Raw genomic sequence first — 22,141 nt, forward strand, 5'->3', positions numbered from 1 at the left:
CCCCCGATTTTGGTGCACGCGATCGGATTGTGGCGCATCGGCGCCGGCATGCACGCGACGGAAATTGGGGGGTTTGGCCGTGCGAAAACCCAACGGATTTCGGAAAAACCGCCGCATTTAAAAAAAAAAAGTGTCGCTTGACACGCGCTTACCTGCAGCCAGCGGAAGACACCTAGTGGACGTCGGAGGAACTACCTTAGTGAATCCCGGCAGAACCCGAATCCACCCCAGAGAACGCACCACTGGATCGCGAATGGACCGGGTAAGCAAATCTGTCCCAATGCGCCACATTGTAGGACACAATTTAGACCAGCTTGATGCAGGTATAAAACGGAACGCAGCATTCATAAACTGTGCCAGATATCATCATCACAGCGATGAATCTTATGCAGCACAAAACTAGTGTTGTCGAGGTCTGCACTGTCGGAGCTGACGACTCATTAATAAATTCTCCCCCAATGTATGTGTTATCAAGAGTAGAAAAAAGATACTGTTAAAAAACTTCCCCTATATACAAAAAAATAGCTACTATAATACTGCTCCCTAGGAATATAATAATAATAAAGCTGCATTAATACTGTAATATAATATTTACAATCCTGAACATGTAATAAAATTGTCGTATCTGATTGCTTTGTAATTATAATACTTGGAAGTTGTACTGTGTAATAATACAACATGAACAGGTGCGGCTCCTGGTGAGAAACTAATTTTCTGTCTCCCGGGGAGAGCGATGTGGAAATTAAGAACAGGGGATTGTGCATGTTCGGTGGCAGCGAGAGCTTCTATAATAAATTGTATACTCTACTCAATGGGTTTGATAAATTAGTGTAAATTGGCGCGGGGTCCCTGGTGCATGTTAAGGAGTCTAGTCTTAATGGAGCGTCACTAACAATCAGGGCCGCTACGAGGAGCTGACAGATCAGGGATAACATACTGCACACCGCTGCCTCACGCTGATCTGTAGAGAGGCCGATGTGTGAGGTGAATAGTAATCAGAGGTGAACCACAAATCCCGCGCTCCCTAAGGAGACAGAACCAGCTGATGGGACAAGACAGAACAGGACAGAACCTTAAGCACTGAGGACTGAGAACCAAAAATTATATATCACCAGACAATCAATAACCCATCTCCGGGTGCACCTTGTCCTAACACCTTACCCGCATAATACGGGCCCGGGCATAATTATACACATACATCTAGAAGGATGCAAGATCTGTCTGGGTCCTAAATTTGTCCTTCTATGTTTTTTGGATAATTCACACTGAATGTTTTTTAAAAATATTCTCTTAAAGGGGCAGTTTTGTCTTCAAATGAGGCCACCATGACAAAAAAAATGTATGTCAGGCAGGGGGCGTTACCAGCTACGTAAAAGATATGCAATGTAATCATCAGTGGTGTCCACCTACTGTACAAAAGATCTGTGGTCCGTGCTCCGGATCTTTAGACCTCGCGACTTCCCTGATATCTGGTGAAAGAGTATTGAGGGCTTCAGGCTGGTGCATTTCTTCAGACCAATGGCCCCCATGTAGAAGTAAATGGTCCTCAGGTTGGGAAAGGAATATACTCCAACACTTTCCAGCCTTGTAATAGTGTTATGGCAGCTTCCTGCTGTGACCACTAGAGGGGGTTCAGAGATTATTTCAGCTCTTATTTAGTTTGGAGAGCTCCCCCTAGTGGTGACTGCAGGCAGTCAGAATTGTATCATCTGTGTGAGCCCCTGTCTGATACATTATAGAAAACTCTTAGAATATGGTAAAGGTGCGCAGGACAGCGACCAAGGTAACTAGAGGAAGGGGTGACTTTGAGTACAAAGACCGTTCATCGGACTTGGGTTTATTCAGCTGCGGGATTGAATGGGAAAAATAAGTGGGTTTATAATTTTAAAAAGAGATAAAGGACATATTATTGAGGGCACAGAGTATATATTAATTCATTACCCGGACACCATATGTAAGTAAATAGATAATGGGGGGTACTGTAAAGATAAATAGAAATTGGTGTGCTTTGTAAATATCAATCCCCAAAACATTTGAGATAATACATATTTGTATGCATGAATCCTGGTTTTGTTGTTGTTCCATGATAGAGCTTGGTTATGGTGCTGTATTTATGAGCTGAGCTTTGTTCGTCTCCAGACTCCAGCCAGGTCTGTCACATGTGCTCCGTGTGAACCTGCTCTCATCCGTGAAGGGCACAGGGCACCGGTGGCTGATTTGCCGATCCTGAAATGCCAAGCGTCCTGCACGGTGTTGGGCTGTGAGCACAACCCCCATCTGTGGACGCCGGGCCCTCATACCATCCTCACTGGGTTGGTTTCGAACCGTTTGTGCAGACACATGTACATTGGTGGCTGCTGGAGGACATTTTGCAGGGCTCTGGCAGGGCTCCTCCTGTTCCTGCTGCTGGAATGTTGTCCTTCTATTGCCCCCTCCACATCTCCTGGTGTACGGGCCTGTCTCCTGGTATCCGCTTCTCCTCCACATCTCCTGGTGTACGGGGCTGTCTCCTGGTAACACCTCCAGCCGCTGGACACTATACTGACAGTCATAGGAAACCGTCTGGCCACAGCTCACACTGATGTCCCATCCTGGATGAGCTGCACTGCCTGAGCCACTTGTGTGCGTTGTAGAATCCATCTCATGCTACCATGAGTGGGAAAGCACCACCAACATTCAAAATTGACCAACAAATCAGCCAGAAAGCATTGATACTGAGAAGTGGTCTGTGGTCCCCACCTGTAGAACCACTCCTTTATTGAGTGTGTCTTGTTGATTGCCTGTGAAACTGATTGTCAATCAGTGTTGCTTCCTAAGTGGAAAGATTTGAAGTATGATTTACTTGGATTTATATTGTGTTGTTGAAGTGTTCCTTTTATTGTTAAGGATATTATATATATTATAAGGATAACCTTTTAATCTGGCCTTCCCCTCTTGCAGGACAGCTTTTTATTCACTGTCTCCATTTTAAGTGGACTCCTCTGTACGATGTTGGCGGTTGTGAAATTCATGTTGGGGAAAATCCTGACAAGTCGAGCGCTGATCACGGATGGTAAGTAATTCCATATATGTATGCATTAGCATGACACCTGCATAAAACCCTTAAAAAGGATCACTTCTAAAATGTTCCATGCTGTTACCTACTGACAGCATAAAAAATAGGGATATCACATGCAAACTACTATAATACTGCCCCCTATGTACAAGAATATAACTACTATAATACTGCCCCCTATGTACAAGTATATAACTACTATAATACAGCCCCCTATGTACAAGAATATAACTACTATAATACTGCCCCCTATGTACAAGAATATAACTACTATAATACTGCCCCCTATGTACAACAATATAACTATTATAATACTGCCCCCTATGTACAGGAATATAACTATTATAATACTGCCCCCTATGTACAGGAATATAACTACTATAATACTGCCCTCTATGTACAAGAATATAACTACTATAATACTGTCCCCTATGTACAAGAATATAACTACTATAATACTGCCCCCTATGTACAGGAATATAACTACTATAATACTGCCCCCTATGTACAGGAATATAACTACTATAATACTGCTCCCTATGTACAAGAATATAACTACTATAATACTGCTCCCTATGTACAAGAATATAACTACTATAATACTGCCTCCTATGTACAGGAATATAACTACTATAATACTGCCCCCTATGTACAAGAATATAACTACTATACTACTGCCCCCTATGTACAAGAATATAACTACTATAATACTGTCCCCTATGTACAGGAATATAACTACTATAATACTGCCCCCTATGTACAAGAATATAACTACTATAATACTGCCCCCTATGTACAAGAATATAACTACTATAACACTGCCCCCTATGTACAAGAATATAACTACTATAACACTGCCCCCTATGTACAAGAATATAACTACTATAATACTGCCCCCTATGTACAAGAATATAACTACTATAATACTGCCCCTATGTACAGGAATATAACTACTATAATACTGCCCCCTATGTACAGGAATATAACTACTATAATACTGCTCCCTATGTACAAGAATATAACTACTATAATACTGCCCCTATGTACAAGAATATAACTACTATAACACTGCCCCCTATGTACAAGAATATAACTACTATAATACTGCCCCCTATGTACAAGAATATAACTACTATAATACTGCTCCCTATGTACAAGAATATAACTACTATAATACTGCCCCCTATGTACAAGAATATAACTATTATAATACTGCCCCCTATGTACAGGAATATAACTACTATAATACTGCCCCCTATGTACAGGAATATAACTACTATAATACTGCTCCCTATGTACAAGAATATAACTACTATAATACTGCCCCCTATGTACAAGAATATAACTACTATAACACTGCCCCCTATGTACAAGAATATAACTACTACAATACTGCCCCCTATGTACAAGAATATAACTACTATAATACTGCTCCCTATGTACAGGAATATAACTACTATAATACTGCCCCCTATGTACAAGAATATAACTACTATAATACTGCCCCCTATGTACAAGAATATAACTACTATAATACTGCCCCTATGTACAAGAATATAACTACTATAATACTGCCCCCTATGTACAGGAATATAACTACTATAATACTGCCTCCTATGTACAGGAATATAACTACGATAATACTGCCCCCTATGTACAGTAATATAACTACTATAATACTGCCCCCTATGTACAAGAATATAACTACTATAATACTGCCCCCTATGTACAGGAATATAACTACTATAATACTGCCTCCTATGTACAGGAATATAACTACTATAATACTGCCCCCTATGTACAGTAATATAACTACTATAATACTGCCCCCTATGTACAGGAATATAACTACTATAATACTGCCCCCTATGTACAAGAATATAACTACTATAATACTGCCCCCTATGTACAAGAATATAACTACTATAATACTGCCCCCTATGTACAAAAATATATCTACTATAATACTGCCCCCTATGTACAGGAATATAACTACTATAATACTCCCCCTATGTACAAGAATATAACTACAATAATACTGCCCCCTATGTACAAGAATATAACTACTATAATACTGCCCCCTATGTACAAGAATATAACTACTATAATACTGCACCGTATGTACAAGAATATAACTACTATAATACTGCACCCTATGTACAAGAATATAACTACTATAATACTGCCCCCTATGTACAAGAATATAACTACTATAATACTGCTCCCTATGTACAAGAATATAACTACTATAATACTGCACCCTATGTACAAGAATATAACTACTATAATACTGCCCCCTATGTACAAGAATATATCTACTATAATACTGCCCCCTATGTACAAGAATATAACTACTATAATACTGCCCCCTAACTACTATAATACTGCACCCTATGTACAAGAATATAACTACTATAATACTGCCCCCTATGTACAACAATATAACTACTATAATACTGCCCCCTATGTACAAAAATATATCTACTATAATACTGCCCCCTATGTACAAGAATATAACTACTATAATACTGCACCCTATGAACAAGAATATAACTACTATAATACTGCCCCCTATGTTCAAGAATATAACTACTATAATACTGCACCGTATGTACAAGAATATAACTACTATAATACTGCACCCTATGTACAAGAATATAACTACTATAATACTGCCCCCCTATGTACAAGAATATAACTACTATAATACTGCCCCATATGTACAAGAATATAACTACTATAATACTGCCCCCTATGTACAAGAATATAACTACTATAATACTGCCCCGTATGTACAAGAATATAACTACTATAATACTGTCCCCTATGTACAGGAATATAACTACTATAATACTGCCCCCTATGTACAGGAATATATCTACTATAATACTGCCCCCTATGCACAAGAATATAACTACTATAATACTGCACCCCATGTACAAGAATATAACTACTATAATACTGCCCCCTATGTACAGGAATATAACTACTATAATACTGCCCCCTATGTACAAGAATATAACTACTATAATACTGCACCGTATGTACAAGAATATAACTACTATAATACTGCCCCCTATGTACAAGAATATAACTACTATAATACTGCCCCCTATGTATAATTCTGCCCCTTATGTACAAGAATATAACTACTATAATACTGTCCCCTATGTACAGGAATATAACTACTATAATACTGCCCCCTATGTACAAGAATATAACTACTATACTACTGCCCCCTATGTACAGGAATATAACTACTATACTACTGCTCCCTATGTACAGGAATATATCTACTATACTACTGCTCCCTATGTACAGGAATATAACTACTATACTACTGCCCCCTATGTACAGGAATATAACTACTATACTACTGCTCCCTATGTACAGGAATATAACTACTATACTACTGCCCCCTATGTACAGGAATATAACTACTATAATACTGCCTCCTATGTACAAGAATATAACTACTATAATACTGCCCCCTATGTACAGGAATATAACTACTATAATACTGTCCCCTATGTACAAGAATATAACTACTATAATACTGTCCCCTATGTACAAGAATATAACTACTATAATACTGCCCCCTATGTACAAGAATATAACTACTATAATACTGCCCCCTATGTACAAGAATATAACTACTATAATACGGCCCCCTATGTACAAGAATATAACTACTATAATACGGCCCCCTATGTACAAGAATATAACTGCTATAATACTGCACCCTATGTACAAGAATATAACTACTATAATACTGACCCCTATGTACAAGAATATAACTACTATAATACTGCCCCCTATGTACAAGAATATAACTACTATAATACTGCCCCCTATGTATAATACTGCCCCCTATGTACAAGAATATAACTACTATAATACTGTCCCCTATGTACAGGAATATAACTACTATAATACTGCTCCCTATGTACAGGAATATAACTACTATAATACTGCCCCCTATGTACAAGAATATAACTACTATAATACTGTCCCCTATGTACAGGAATATAACTACTATAATACTGCTCCCTATGTACAGGAATATAACTACTATACTACTGCTCCCTATGTACAGGAATATAACTACTATAATACTGCCCCCTATGTACAAGAATATAACTACTATAATACTGCCCCCTATGTACAGGAATATAACTACTATACTACTGCTCCCTATGTACAGGAATAGAACTACTATAATACTGCCCCCTATGTGCAAGAATATAACTACTATAATACTGCCCCCTATGTACAAGAATATAACTACTATAATACTGCCCCCTATGTACAAGAATATAACTACTATAATACTACCCCCTATGTACAAGACTATAACTACTATAATACTACCCCCTATGTACAGGAATATAACTACTATAATACTGCCCCCTATATACAGGAATATAACTACTATAATACTGCCCCCTATGTACAGGAATATAACTACTATAATACTGCCCCCTATATACAGGAATATAACTACTATAATACTGCCCCCTATATACAGGAATATAACTACTATAATACTGCCCCCTATGTACAGGAATATAACTACTATAATACTGCCCCCTATATACAGGAATATAACTACTATAATACTGCCCCCTATGTACAAGAATATAACTACTATAATACTGCCCCCTATGTACAGGAATATAACTACTATAATACTTCCCCCTATGTACAGGAATATAACTACTATAATACTGCCCCCTATGTACAAGTATATAACTACTATAATACTGTCCCCTATGTACAGGAATATAATTACTATAATACTGCCCCCTATGTACAGGAATATAACTACTATAATACTGCCCCCTATGTACAAGAATATAACTACTATAATACTGCCCCCTATGTACAGGAATATAACTACTATAATACTGTCCCCTATGTACAAGAATATAACTACTATAATACTGCCCCCTATGTACAGGAATATAACTACTATAATACTGCCCCCTATGTACAAGAATATAACTACTATAATACTGCCCCCTCTGTACAAGAATATAACTACTATAATACTGCCCCCCTATGTACAGGAATATAACTACTATAATACTGCCCCTATGTACAAGAATATAACTACTATAATACTGCCCCCTATGTACAAGAATATAACTACTATAATACTGCCCCCTATGTACAAGAATATAACTACTATAATACTGCCCCCCTATGTACAGGAATATAACTACTATAATACTGCCCCTATGTACAAGAATATAACTACTATAATACTGCCCCCTATGTACAAGAATATAACTACTATAATACTGCCCCCTATGTACAAGAATATAACTACTATAATACTGCCCCCTATGTACAGGAATATAACTACTATAATACTGCCCCCTATGTACAAGAATATAACTACTATAATACTGCCCCCTATGTACAAGAATATAACTACTATAATACTGCACCGTATGTACAAGAATATAACTACTATAATACTGCACCCTATGTACAAGAATATAACTACTATAATACTGCCCCCTATGTACAAGAATATAACTACTATAATACTGCTCCCTATGTACAAGAATATAACTACTATAATACTGCACCCTATGTACAAGAATATAACTACTATAATACTGCCCCCTATGTACAAGAATATATCTACTATAATACTGCCCCCTATGTACAAGAATATAACTGCTATAATACTGCCCCCTAACTACTATAATACTGCACCCTATGTACAAGAATATAACTACTATAATACTGCCCCCTATGTACAACAATATAACTACTATAATACTGCCCCCTATGTACAAAAATATATCTACTATAATACTGCCCCCTATGTACAAGAATATAACTACTATAATACTGCACCCTATGAACAAGAATATAACTACTATAATACTGCCCCCTATGTTCAAGAATATAACTACTATAATACTGCACCGTATGTACAAGAATATAACTACTATAATACTGCACCCTATGTACAAGAATATAACTACTATAATACTGCCCCCCTATGTACAAGAATATAACTACTATAATACTGCCCCATATGTACAAGAATATAACTACTATAATACTGCCCCCTATGTACAAGAATATAACTACTATAATACTGCCCCGTATGTACAAGAATATAACTACTATAATACTGTCCCCTATGTACAGGAATATAACTACTATAATACTGCCCCCTATGTACAGGAATATATCTACTATAATACTGCCCCCTATGCACAAGAATATAACTACTATAATACTGCACCCCATGTACAAGAATATAACTACTATAATACTGCCCCCTATGTACAGGAATATAACTACTATAATACTGCCCCCTATGTACAAGAATATAACTACTATAATACTGCACCGTATGTACAAGAATATAACTACTATAATACTGCCCCCTATGTACAAGAATATAACTACTATAATACTGCCCCCTATGTATAATTCTGCCCCTTATGTACAAGAATATAACTACTATAATACTGTCCCCTATGTACAGGAATATAACTACTATAATACTGCCCCCTATGTACAAGAATATAACTACTATACTACTGCCCCCTATGTACAGGAATATAACTACTATACTACTGCTCCCTATGTACAGGAATATATCTACTATACTACTGCTCCCTATGTACAGGAATATAACTACTATACTACTGCCCCCTATGTACAGGAATATAACTACTATACTACTGCTCCCTATGTACAGGAATATAACTACTATACTACTGCCCCCTATGTACAGGAATATAACTACTATAATACTGCCTCCTATGTACAAGAATATAACTACTATAATACTGCCCCCTATGTACAGGAATATAACTACTATAATACTGTCCCCTATGTACAAGAATATAACTACTATAATACTGTCCCCTATGTACAAGAATATAACTACTATAATACTGCCCCCTATGTACAAGAATATAACTACTATAATACTGCCCCCTATGTACAAGAATATAACTACTATAATACGGCCCCCTATGTACAAGAATATAACTACTATAATACGGCCCCCTATGTACAAGAATATAACTACTATAATACTGCACCCTATGTACAAGAATATAACTACTATAATACTGACCCCTATGTACAAGAATATAACTACTATAATACTGCCCCCTATGTACAAGAATATAACTACTATAATACTGCCCCCTATGTACAAGAATATAACTACTATAATACTGCCCCCTATGTATAATACTGCCCCCTATGTACAAGAATATAACTACTATAATACTGTCCCCTATGTACAGGAATATAACTACTATAATACTGCTCCCTATGTACAGGAATATAACTACTATAATACTGCCCCCTATGTACAAGAATATAACTACTATAATACTGTCCCCTATGTACAGGAATATAACTACTATAATACTGCTCCCTATGTACAGGAATATAACTACTATACTACTGCTCCCTATGTACAGGAATATAACTACTATAATGCTGCCCCCTATGTACAAGAATATAACTACTATAATACTGCCCCCTATGTACAGGAATATAACTACTATACTACTGCTCCCTATGTACAGGAATAGAACTACTATAATACTGCCCCCTATGTGCAAGAATATAACTACTATAATACTGCCCCCTATGTACAAGAATATAACTACTATAATACTGCCCCCTATGTACAAGAATATAACTACTATAATACTACCCCCTATGTACAAGACTATAACTACTATAATACTACCCCCTATGTACAGGAATATAACTACTATAATACTGCCCCCTATATACAGGAATATAACTACTATAATACTGCCCCCTATGTACAGGAATATAACTACTATAATACTGCCCCCTATATACAGGAATATAACTACTATAATACTGCCCCCTATATACAGGAATATAACTACTATAATACTGCCCCCTATGTACAGGAATATAACTACTATAATACTGCCCCCTATATACAGGAATATAACTACTATAATACTGCCCCCTATGTACAAGAATATAACTACTATAATACTGCCCCCTATGTACAGGAATATAACTACTATAATACTTCCCCCTATGTACAGGAATATAACTACTATAATACTGCCCCCTATGTACAAGTATATAACTACTATAATACTGTCCCCTATGTACAGGAATATAATTACTATAATACTGCCCCCTATGTACAGGAATATAACTACTATAATACTGCCCCCTATGTACAAGAATATAACTACTATAATACTGCCCCCTATGTACAGGAATATAACTACTATAATACTGTCCCCTATGTACAAGAATATAACTACTATAATACTGCCCCCTATGTACAGGAATATAACTACTATAATACTGCCCCCTATGTACAAGAATATAACTACTATAATACTGCCCCCTATGTACAAGAATATAACTACTATAATACTGCCCCCTATGTACAAGAATATAACTACTATAATAGTACCCCCTATGTACAAGACTATAACTACTATAATACTACCCCCTATGTACAGGAATATAACTACTATAATAATGCCCCCTATGTACAAGAATATAACTACTATAATACTGCCCCCTATATACAGGAATATAACTACTATAATACTGCCCCCTATGTACAGGAATATAACTACTATAATACTGCCCCCTATATACAGGAATATAACTACTATAATACTGCCCCCTATGTACAGGAATATAACTACTATAATACTGCCCCCTATATACAGGAATATAACTACTATAATACTGCCCCTATGTACAGGAATATAACTACTATAATACTGCCCCCTATATACAGGAATATAACTACTATAATACTGCCCCCTATATACAGGAATATAACTAATATAATACTGCCCCCTATGTACAGGAATATAACTACTATAATACTGCCCCCTATATACAGGAATATAACTACTATAATACTGCCCCTATGTACAGGAATATAACTACTATAATACTGCCCCCTATATACAGGAATATAACTACTATAATACTGCCCCTATGTACAGGAATATAACTACTATAATACTGCCCCCTATATACAGGAATATAACTACTATAATACTGTCCCCTATGTACAAGAATATAACTACTATAATACTGCCCCTATGTACAGGAATATAACTACTATAATACTGCCCCCTATGTACAAGAATATAACTACTATAATACTGCCCCCTATGTACAAGAATATAACTACTATAATACTGCCCCCTATATACAGGAATATAACTACTATAATACTGCCCCCTATATACAGGAATATAACTACTATAATACTGCCCCCTATGTACAGGAATATTACTACTATAATACTGCCCCCTATGTACAGGAATATAACTACTATAATACTGCCCCCTATGTACAGGAATATAACTACTATAATACTGCCCCCTATGTACAGGAATATTACTACTATAATACTGCCCCCTATGTACAGGAATATAACTACTATAATACTGCCCCCTATATACAGGAATATAACTACTATAATACTGCCCCCTATGTACAGGAATATAACTACTATAATACTGCCCCCTATGTACAGGAATATAACTACTATAATACTGCCCCCTATGTACAGGAATATAACTACTATAATACTGCCCCCTATGTACAGGAATATAACTACTATAATACTGCCCCCTATGTACAGGAATATAACTACTATAATACTGCCCCCTATGTACAGGAATATAACTACTATAATACTGCCCCCTATGTACAAGAATATAACTACTATAATACTGCCCCCTATGTACAAGAATATAACTACTATAATACTGCTCCCTATGTACAAGAATATAACTACTATAATACTGCCCCCTATGTACAGGAATATAACTACTATAATACTGCCCCCTATGTACAGGAATATAACTACTATAATACTGCCCCCTATGTACAGGAATATAACTACTATAATACTGCCCCCTATGTACAAGAATATAACTACTATAATACTGCCCCCTATGTACAGGAATATAACTACTATAATACTGTCCCCTATGTACAAGAATATAACTACTATAATACTGCCCCCTATGTACAGGAATATAACTACTATAATACTGCCCCCTATGTACAAGAATATAACTACTATAATACTGCCCCCTATGTACAAGAATATAACTACTATAATACTACCCCCTATGTACAAGACTATAACTACTATAATACTACCCCCTATGTACAGGAATATAACTACTATAATAATGCCCCCTATGTACAAGAATATAACTACTATAATACTGCCCCCTATATACAGGAATATAACTACTATAATACTGCCCCCTATGTACAGGAATATAACTACTATAATACTGCCCCCTATATACAGGAATATAACTACTATAATACTGCCCCCTATGTACAGGAATATAACTACTATAATACTGCCCCCTATATACAGGAATATAACTACTATAATACTGCCCCTATGTACAGGAATATAACTACTATAATACTGCCCCCTATATACAGGAATATAACTACTATAATACTGCCCCCTATATACAGGAATATAACTAATATAATACTGCCCCCTATGTACAGGAATATAACTACTATAATACTGCCCCCTATATACAGGAATATAACTACTATAATACTGCCCCTATGTACAGGAATATAACTACTATAATACTGCCCCCTATATACAGGAATATAACTACTATAATACTGCCCCTATGTACAGGAATATAACTACTATAATACTGCCCCCTATATACAGGAATATAACTACTATAATACTGTCCCCTATGTACAAGAATATAACTACTATAATACTGCCCCTATGTACAGGAATATAACTACTATAATACTGCCCCCTATGTACAAGAATATAACTACTATAATACTGCCCCCTATGTACAAGAATATAACTACTATAATACTGCCCCCTATATACAGGAATATAACTACTATAATACTGCCCCCTATATACAGGAATATAACTACTATAATACTGCCCCCTATGTACAGGAATATTACTACTATAATACTGCCCCCTATGTACAGGAATATAACTACTATAATACTGCCCCCTATGTACAGGAATATAACTACTATAATACTGCCCCCTATGTACAGGAATATTACTACTATAATACTGCCCCCTATGTACAGGAATATAACTACTATAATACTGCCCCCTATATACAGGAATATAACTACTATAATACTGCCCCCTATGTACAGGAATATAACTACTATAATACTGCCCCCTATGTACAGGAATATAACTACTATAATACTGCCCCCTATGTACAGGAATATAACTACTATAATACTGCCCCCTATGTACAGGAATATAACTACTATAATACTGCCCCCTATGTACAGGAATATAACTACTATAATACTGCCCCCTATGTACAGGAATATAACTACTATAATACTGCCCCCTATGTACAAGAATATAACTACTATAATACTGCCCCCTATGTACAAGAATATAACTACTATAATACTGCTCCCTATGTACAAGAATATAACTACTATAATACTGCCCCCTATGTACAGGAATATAACTACTATAATACTGCCCCCTATGTACAGGAATATAACTACTATAATACTGCCCCCTATGTACAGGAATATAACTACTATAATACTGCTATATAGTCACAGTTGAAGCAGTAGAACCTTATGAATAAAGTTTGTCAGTCGTATTTTCGGGAGCAGATGCTCTTTAATGCTCACCAACCCTCTTTGTGCCTGAGGGCACATTAATATATTTATATGGAGGATGTGCGTCTCGCTATGATTTTGGAAATTACAGTTGCCAACTTTAATCAAATATTGATACGTAATAAAGAATATGATGGCGGCACAATATTTATGGTCCTATGGAGTTTATCTTCCTCATCAGATGCTAGTGAGAAATATAGTGAGATTTACATCTGTGTACAGAAAACATAAGTATAAGTATACAAGTATAAGGCCTCGCCCACCCTGTGATAATTATCCCTGTAGTATTAATATTAAATTCAGCACATGGCCACGCCCCTTTTATCTTGGCAATTGTAAAAATGTGCAAAGTAGACATAAAAGACTGTAAAATAAAATACATTTAGCAACATTGTATTCCAGTTACATCCAAAGCTGCATTCTCTCTACAATTTGTGCTCTCTTTATAGGATTTAACTCTTTGGTGGGCGGTGTCATGGGATTCTCCATTCTCATAAGTGCAGAGGTTTACAAGCACAACACTAAAGTCTGGTACCTGGACGGTTCTGTGGGAATCATGATCGGACTAATAATTATGAGCTACGGGGTTAAGTGAGTACATTGTGCAAATTTTGTATGTGTGTGATATGGAGGGACAGAGGTAGAGGATCCCTTTAAAACTGCACTTTTCACTAACTCATTTGGACCTTCCCTAAGGTCTAGATGGTCCGACCCCCACCTATATTACATTTATGGTATATTTTACCTTTCCAAGGTGAATGCTACTTTAAAAAAAGCTTTCACCCATTAATATTTGTTTGGCATGCTGCCCAAAGAGAAACATTGCCTGAAGAAGCAGAGCTGTCAATTACAAACCCTAATCAATAGTCCCACCCCCGAGGAGCTGCTTGCTCCTGTAAACAGTGGGAGTTTCATAAAAAAAAATAAAAAATTCAGAAGCATCTTTCAATTGCACGAAAAAGCAGATAGCAAAACAAACAGAGGAGGAGTCAGAAGAAATTGTTCAATCATGAAGCCTTAACGGTAGCTCCGCCCCCAACGAACTTGCTACTGCAAACTGATGGGCAGTATTTTTGCACAGATGTCACATAGTACACAACAGCAGATAGTGAGCAGAGGATAAACCTGACCTGAGTAAAAGCAGAGTTGTCAGTCACACAGACTGACATATAGCCCAGCCCTTGAGTAGCTGCCTGCTCAGTAAGCAATGCGAGCAGCACATAATATTGTATAAAGCTGCATTGTTCAGCTGCCCTCAGGTAGTGCACAACCGCAGATAGTAAACAAACAGATGAGGAACAAAACTTATTAAATCAAACAAATACTGTTATTTACATAACCTGAAATATATCCCCGCCCCCGAGGAGCTGTGATACACAGAAGTGTACCTGTAACATTGTATACAATTTTTTTCAACACTGTTGTCTGTTCTGTTGATAAACAGGTTACTATTGGACATGGTTCCCCGAGTGAGACAGACTCGCCACTATGAGATGTTTGAATGAAGACCCATGGAAAATTGTTTACTCCCATCACAAATGACAGCAGCAATTCTTTCAATGGTGTGTATCCCACTTATATCGTTGGGTTGTATGACAATTCAAAACTGTATAATGACCCATCTGCGCAAAATTAACATATACTGAACTAATGTGTGACGGCTGATCCTCATGGGTGGAGCATCCTGAAGAAGAAGCAACACACCAACCTCCATGAAATAGACTTCTGATATTTGTATCTATGACCGTTCTTTACGTAATCTACGAAATAGATCCCCAACTCCAGAACATGTCCGACTGTGGGCGCATCAGCGGAAGGACTGAAGAGCAGAGTATTTTTCTATATACATCTATATTATATGTGTGCATAGAGGCCTCATGAACTCTGTATGTATTATAACGCCACTAACTCAGAGCGAAGCCCAAGTACTACAGCACAAGGAGAAGGCATCATTCCATTACAACATTCCATATTCTGTTACCTATAGGGGGCAGCACTGTGCTAGCTAGTGCTGGGTAAGAGAATATATTCAAAAAGTTTGTCAAGCACAAAAGTTTTACTGGTGACAAAAAAATTTTTTCCCATCCCCCACTCATGGCCAGTCATACCTTGGTCAGCAGAGGGCAGCAATGAGCATAGGGAAAGGTCTCCCAGAATAAATGTAACATGAAATCTATAAAGCTAAACAGATTTGATTGATTTCTTAACACATCCTCCATGGCGGCCAGGATGATGTTTTTCTGACAAAGAGCTCCGAAACCCCTCCATAGACACTACGTAAGATGATACATTTCTGTCGGCCTGCAGCCACCACTAGGGGGAGCTGAGTAGCATAGTGCATACAGTCTATGTCTAGAGTTCAGTAATAATACTAGGTATTAAGCTCCCTCTACTGGACACTACCATCCGTTTACATGCAGGGGAGTGGGAGCTACTTACAGATATAATTAGATATATTTGATAAATGTTGCATTTTGGTCTTCAAAAATAAAGGTGGAGATTCCCTTTAAGAACATGTGGTATAAAATGAATACTAATACCCATTGGTTTTTTGACCACTGTTAAGAAGCACACTGATGACCGTAGACATGAGATGTTCGTTGGAGGGTATTCTAAAAAATCTAACATACATTGGAACAGTCCTGAATAATTCTTCCCCCTCCCCGAGGGGGATCCGAGTTCCGAGGAGCCGGATTCCTAACCTGGTGGATAGGGGGGATCTCAGAATTTCCAGCTTTTGGTAGCACAGGCCTAGGAGCTTTTAACGCTGTGAATATTTCAGGTTGACCACACCCCTTTTCCCAAAACCATACCCCATTTCGGATCGGAAACACCACTTTTTTTTAACATAGGCCTCTACTTGTTGGTTATATCTCGTTTTTTAGGACCTGATTGGCCCATAATGTGCCCATACTACATATGAATATACAAGGGCCTGGCACGTGCAGGGCATTAGAAGGGACTTGCCTCCACTTCTCGGGACTCCAAATTACTTTTTAGTTTTTAAAAGGATATCCAGGAGAACTGGGGTGCTGGGTTCCGTAGCACAATACTTTCATTCAAATCTTTTGGGACCACAGGTGGGATGTGGTTTATTCACATTTGCCTAAAATCAGTCATTGACAGGGGTGGGTCTTGAAATATTCCACAATTAAAGATTCAAAAAGTCATTGAGTATGTTAAAGGGAACCTATCACCACATTTTTCACAAATACTAATGCTAATGACAGGTACCCATAGATCCCTTAAAACAAAATGTCACCCTTCTTTCAGCTATAATTGTTTCCCTTAACATCCCCATAAAATCAACTTTATTGCCTTACCTGGCATACAGCCAGAAGCAGCAGTGAGTCAGAAAGGGAGTGTCCTGCTTGGCCTAGTCCACAGCTCCACATCATGTCCTATTTCTCTTCTCACCATTCAGCACCTCATGTCATGTGACCAGCGTCGATATAATCTAAGGTCATTCATCCCCAAACATTTGCAAAATGTACCCAATGTATCTGATCGCATGAAATGACAGCATTGCCTCCATGGACTTCTACTTCTCTGCATGCCTCCACAGAGCTTGCTGTGATTTCATGTGATCAGATACATACATGGGGTAGATTTAGCAAATGTTAGTGCTAAATGAAAACATGGGCATGGTGAGGAGCCGCTGGACTCAACAGAACATCCCCCCCCCCTCCAACTTGCTTCTGGATCTGGCTGTATGACAGGTAAGATAATAAAGTTGATTTTATGGGGATGAGAGGGAACAATTTTCTAAAAGAAGCTAATAGAAGGGTGGCATTTAGTTAATAGGGCTCTAAAGGAAAAATGTGATGACAGGTTCCCTTTCATGAGGGTCATGGCAGCTTCGTTATGTCTATGGTCAGCAGAATCTTACATATTTGGAAGCACAATTGTATATGTATCCCTCATTTACATGGCAAGTAATGCAGACTATGGCGGCATAGTATTAGTATATTTTTATGACACTCGGGTGCAATAATTAGTATAGCTGCAATCTGGAATCATTGTGCTCCAGACATGGAGTTTGGGGCGGGGGCAACAATTTTTTGTATATTTTGTGGCTGTCAGTAGAGAATTGTTAATGATATATCTTGTGGCGTATTATATGGGGTGTAAACAGGGTCTTACAACGCAAATCTATAGTATAAAGCAATACAGGTTCTATGGGGCAAAGACGTCATGTGATATAAATAAAGCACAATTATGTTTAGGGTTTTTTTTTTTTAATTACATTTTTAAATTAAATTTACTTATAATTTTTTTTTTTACTTATAATTATATTTTAATTATATTAGTCCGGATAGAAAAACCTAAAACAGGGAATAAGTTTACTGTAACAGGTCAGTTAGTAAGCCATTGGCGCCATCGGACGATTTGAACATATTTAATACCTTCCTGCAACTTTTATTACTTTTTTTAAATTTTACTTTGTAAAGGGAAACCGGCAAAATAAAGAAATATAAGTTCCCTTTTGCAGGGAGTAAAAGGGACAACCCTTGATGTAGGAAAAGATGAGAGGGTCATGTATTGGGCTATAGAGAAGGTGGATCCAGGGGTGGCGCTATAGGGGCGTGGCGGTGGTGGTCACCACCAGGATCGGAAGCCTGGAGGAGACCAATGGCCTCTCTAGGGTTTACAGATTTTTGAATTATTGTCCCGGGCTAGAAGTTACACCTATGGGTAGGATCTACGTGTTCCTGCCCTGTGATTGGTAGATTGAAACTGCCATAGTTCAGGTGTGACCACACCAATTCTCCACTATACAGGAAGGGGATAGATAGAGATGAACAGACCCAAAATTTCCGTTTGGGGTCGGGGTCAGGGTGCGTCATGTGCAACTCGGACATATTGCCGGATCGCAGGCTTAACAGCTGTTTGGCTGCCGATCCAGCAATCATCTCTAGTGACAGGTGCTGGTGGCACCATCAGTACAAAGGTATTGCCCCAATTTTCACCCCAATGGGGGTAATCAATTCTGTTTCTCCTCAAAGAAATATCTAGATGAGATGTTTGAACTGAAATATCAAGTATACAGCTCTTATGCAGAGTTATGCGTCTCCATGGTAACAGACTACAAAGTAACCAGGTTTGTAGTCTGAGCATGCAGTCATGCGTTACTTCACTAAGCCCTTTTTTTTTGCCAACCTACAGTAGGACACAATATAAAAATACAAATAAATTGGTTGTAAAGGAGGGCGATCCCTTTAATATTCGAGTTGCTAGAAGACGGTAGTCACGTCCTATCAGGGCCGGTTTTAGACAAAGTGGGGCCCCAAAATAAAACTATTTTATGAACAGTCACATTCAATAAGAGGCTCCTTTAGCCCTGCACAATAGTAGCATTTTGTAGTTTACAAACAGTAGTATGTTTGGACAATCTGTAATATGGTCTATATGCAGGGGCCCCCTTTAGGACAGGGGGCCCTGGGCAAATGCCCAGTTTGCCAGCCCCTAACGCCGGCCCTGTGTCCTATCACAACTGTGACATTAATCAGAAAAAATAAATGATGAATGAAATTGTCAAATGCACAAAGGGAAAAAAAACATGTAAATTGTTCAAATACAAAATGTTTAATACGTGCGATTTATTTTTGTAGCTATTTCACATCCGTGTGAAGTTTGCACATATATGTTACATGATGAGCGTCAGTCACCTTCCATTATAGGCTCCATATTGGAAATCCGGGCGTCCTAATGACCTTCTGTAGCGTTGCGATAATCCGGTTAAACTTGAAATGTTTGGTGAGCAGAATTGTTCTCGACTGTCTGTGGTTTTAGGTGAAAATGTGTTCTGTATCCAAGTTTTCTGGAAATCCCAACAATTGTATTGTAACCAACATTGAATTCCCTGAATGTAATGTAGATTTTAATGTCTTCCTTAAAGAAGGTGCATTGGACTCTGGATGGTTTTAGGGGATGGGGGGAGCGTCCAGAATCAAGTGATTGAGCGACTTGTTACAACAACCCCCGGCAGCAACGGAATAAAGAACAGTCTTTCAACAATAAATATTTATTCAAAAATAAATGTGTCTTTTTGATTTTTGTTCTTTTTAGACTCTATGTAGGAGGAGACTATGTAGGGTCTCCTGTGTTACCATAATGTGTTACTTCTTACTACAATTATTCTGAATACAGTAGAGACAGGTGTAGCCGGTGTAGGTCACTATATATTTTTTACAGAAATTAAAGCTTGCAAAATCATGTCAGTGTAAGAAGGGTTGGTACAGAGAGTATAAGCATGGTGGGGTAAAGGAATAGAGGAATAGAAAATAGTTTAATAGAAAATGCATACTGAGCACCAAACCTGCAGCTCCATGAGCAGGATATGTCCACGGAGCTCTGAACCTGCAGCTCCACAAGCAGGAAACACCTAATTAGCTCTGAATCTTCAACTCGACAAGCATTAAATATCCAAAAGGATCTGAACCTGCAGCTTCACAATCAGGAGACACCCACTGAGTTCTGAACCTGCAGCTTCACAATCAGACAACCACTGAGCAATGAACCTGCAGCTTCATAAGCAGGAAACACTCACTGCGCTCTGAACCCGCAGCTCCACATGCAGCAAACACCCAATAAGCTCTGAACCTGCAGCTACACAAGTAACAAACACCCAATAAGCTCTGAAAATGCACTCATTGATCTCTGAACTTGCAGCTCCACAAGCATGTAACACCCAATTAGCTCCAAACCTACAACTCCACAAGCATGAAACACCCAACTAGCTCTGAAACAGCAGCTCCACAAGCAAACACCAACTGAGCTCTAAACCTGCAGCTGAACAAGCATGAAACACTCACTGAGCTCTGAGCCTTCAGCACCACAAGCAGCAAAAACCCAAGGAACTCGAAACCTGCAGCTTAACAAGCAGGAAACACTCACTGTGCTCTGAACCCGCAGCTCCACATGCAGCAAACACCCAATAAGCTCTGAACCTGCAGCTACACAAGTAACAAACACCCAATAAGCTCTGAACCCACAGCTCCACAAACAGGAGACAACCACTGAGCTCCAAACATGCATCTCCACACAGAGGAAACACTCACTGAGCTCTGAACCAGTATCTCCACAAGCAGCAAACACCCACTGAGCTCTAAACCTGAAGCTCCACAAGCATGAAACACTCACTGAGTTCTGAACCTGGAACTCCCCAAATAGGAGACACCCATTGAGCTCCAAACCTGCCGCTTCACATTGAGGAACACTCACTGAGCTCTGGACCTGCAACACCACAAGCAGCAAAAACCCAATGAGCTCTGAAAATGCAGCTTAACAAGCATGCAACACTCACTGAGCTCTGAACCTTCAGCACCACAAGCAGGAAACACTCATTGAGCTCTGAACCTGCAGCTCCACAAGCATGAAACACCCAAT

The 22,141-nt window shown here is 38.1% G+C and overlaps 1 protein-coding gene across 1 annotated transcript in view; it reads left to right on the forward strand.

Moving 5' to 3' along the window:
• The window catches only part of TMEM163 (transmembrane protein 163), a 130,289-nt gene extending 109,497 nt beyond the window's left edge, over positions 1 to 20,792 (forward strand). The window contains exons 6-8 of the mRNA XM_072122277.1: positions 2,941 to 3,052; positions 15,202 to 15,343; positions 16,197 to 20,792. Of these exons, the coding sequence (XP_071978378.1) occupies positions 2,941 to 3,052; positions 15,202 to 15,343; positions 16,197 to 16,257 (315 nt within the window). The 3' untranslated portion in view covers positions 16,258 to 20,792. The remainder of the gene's footprint in view (positions 1 to 2,940; positions 3,053 to 15,201; positions 15,344 to 16,196) is intronic.
• The last annotated feature ends 1,349 nt before the right edge of the window (positions 20,793 to 22,141 follow it).

This window comes from Engystomops pustulosus, chromosome 8 (assembly GCF_040894005.1).
Source record: "Engystomops pustulosus chromosome 8, aEngPut4.maternal, whole genome shotgun sequence".
NCBI lineage: Eukaryota > Metazoa > Chordata > Amphibia > Anura > Leptodactylidae > Engystomops > Engystomops pustulosus.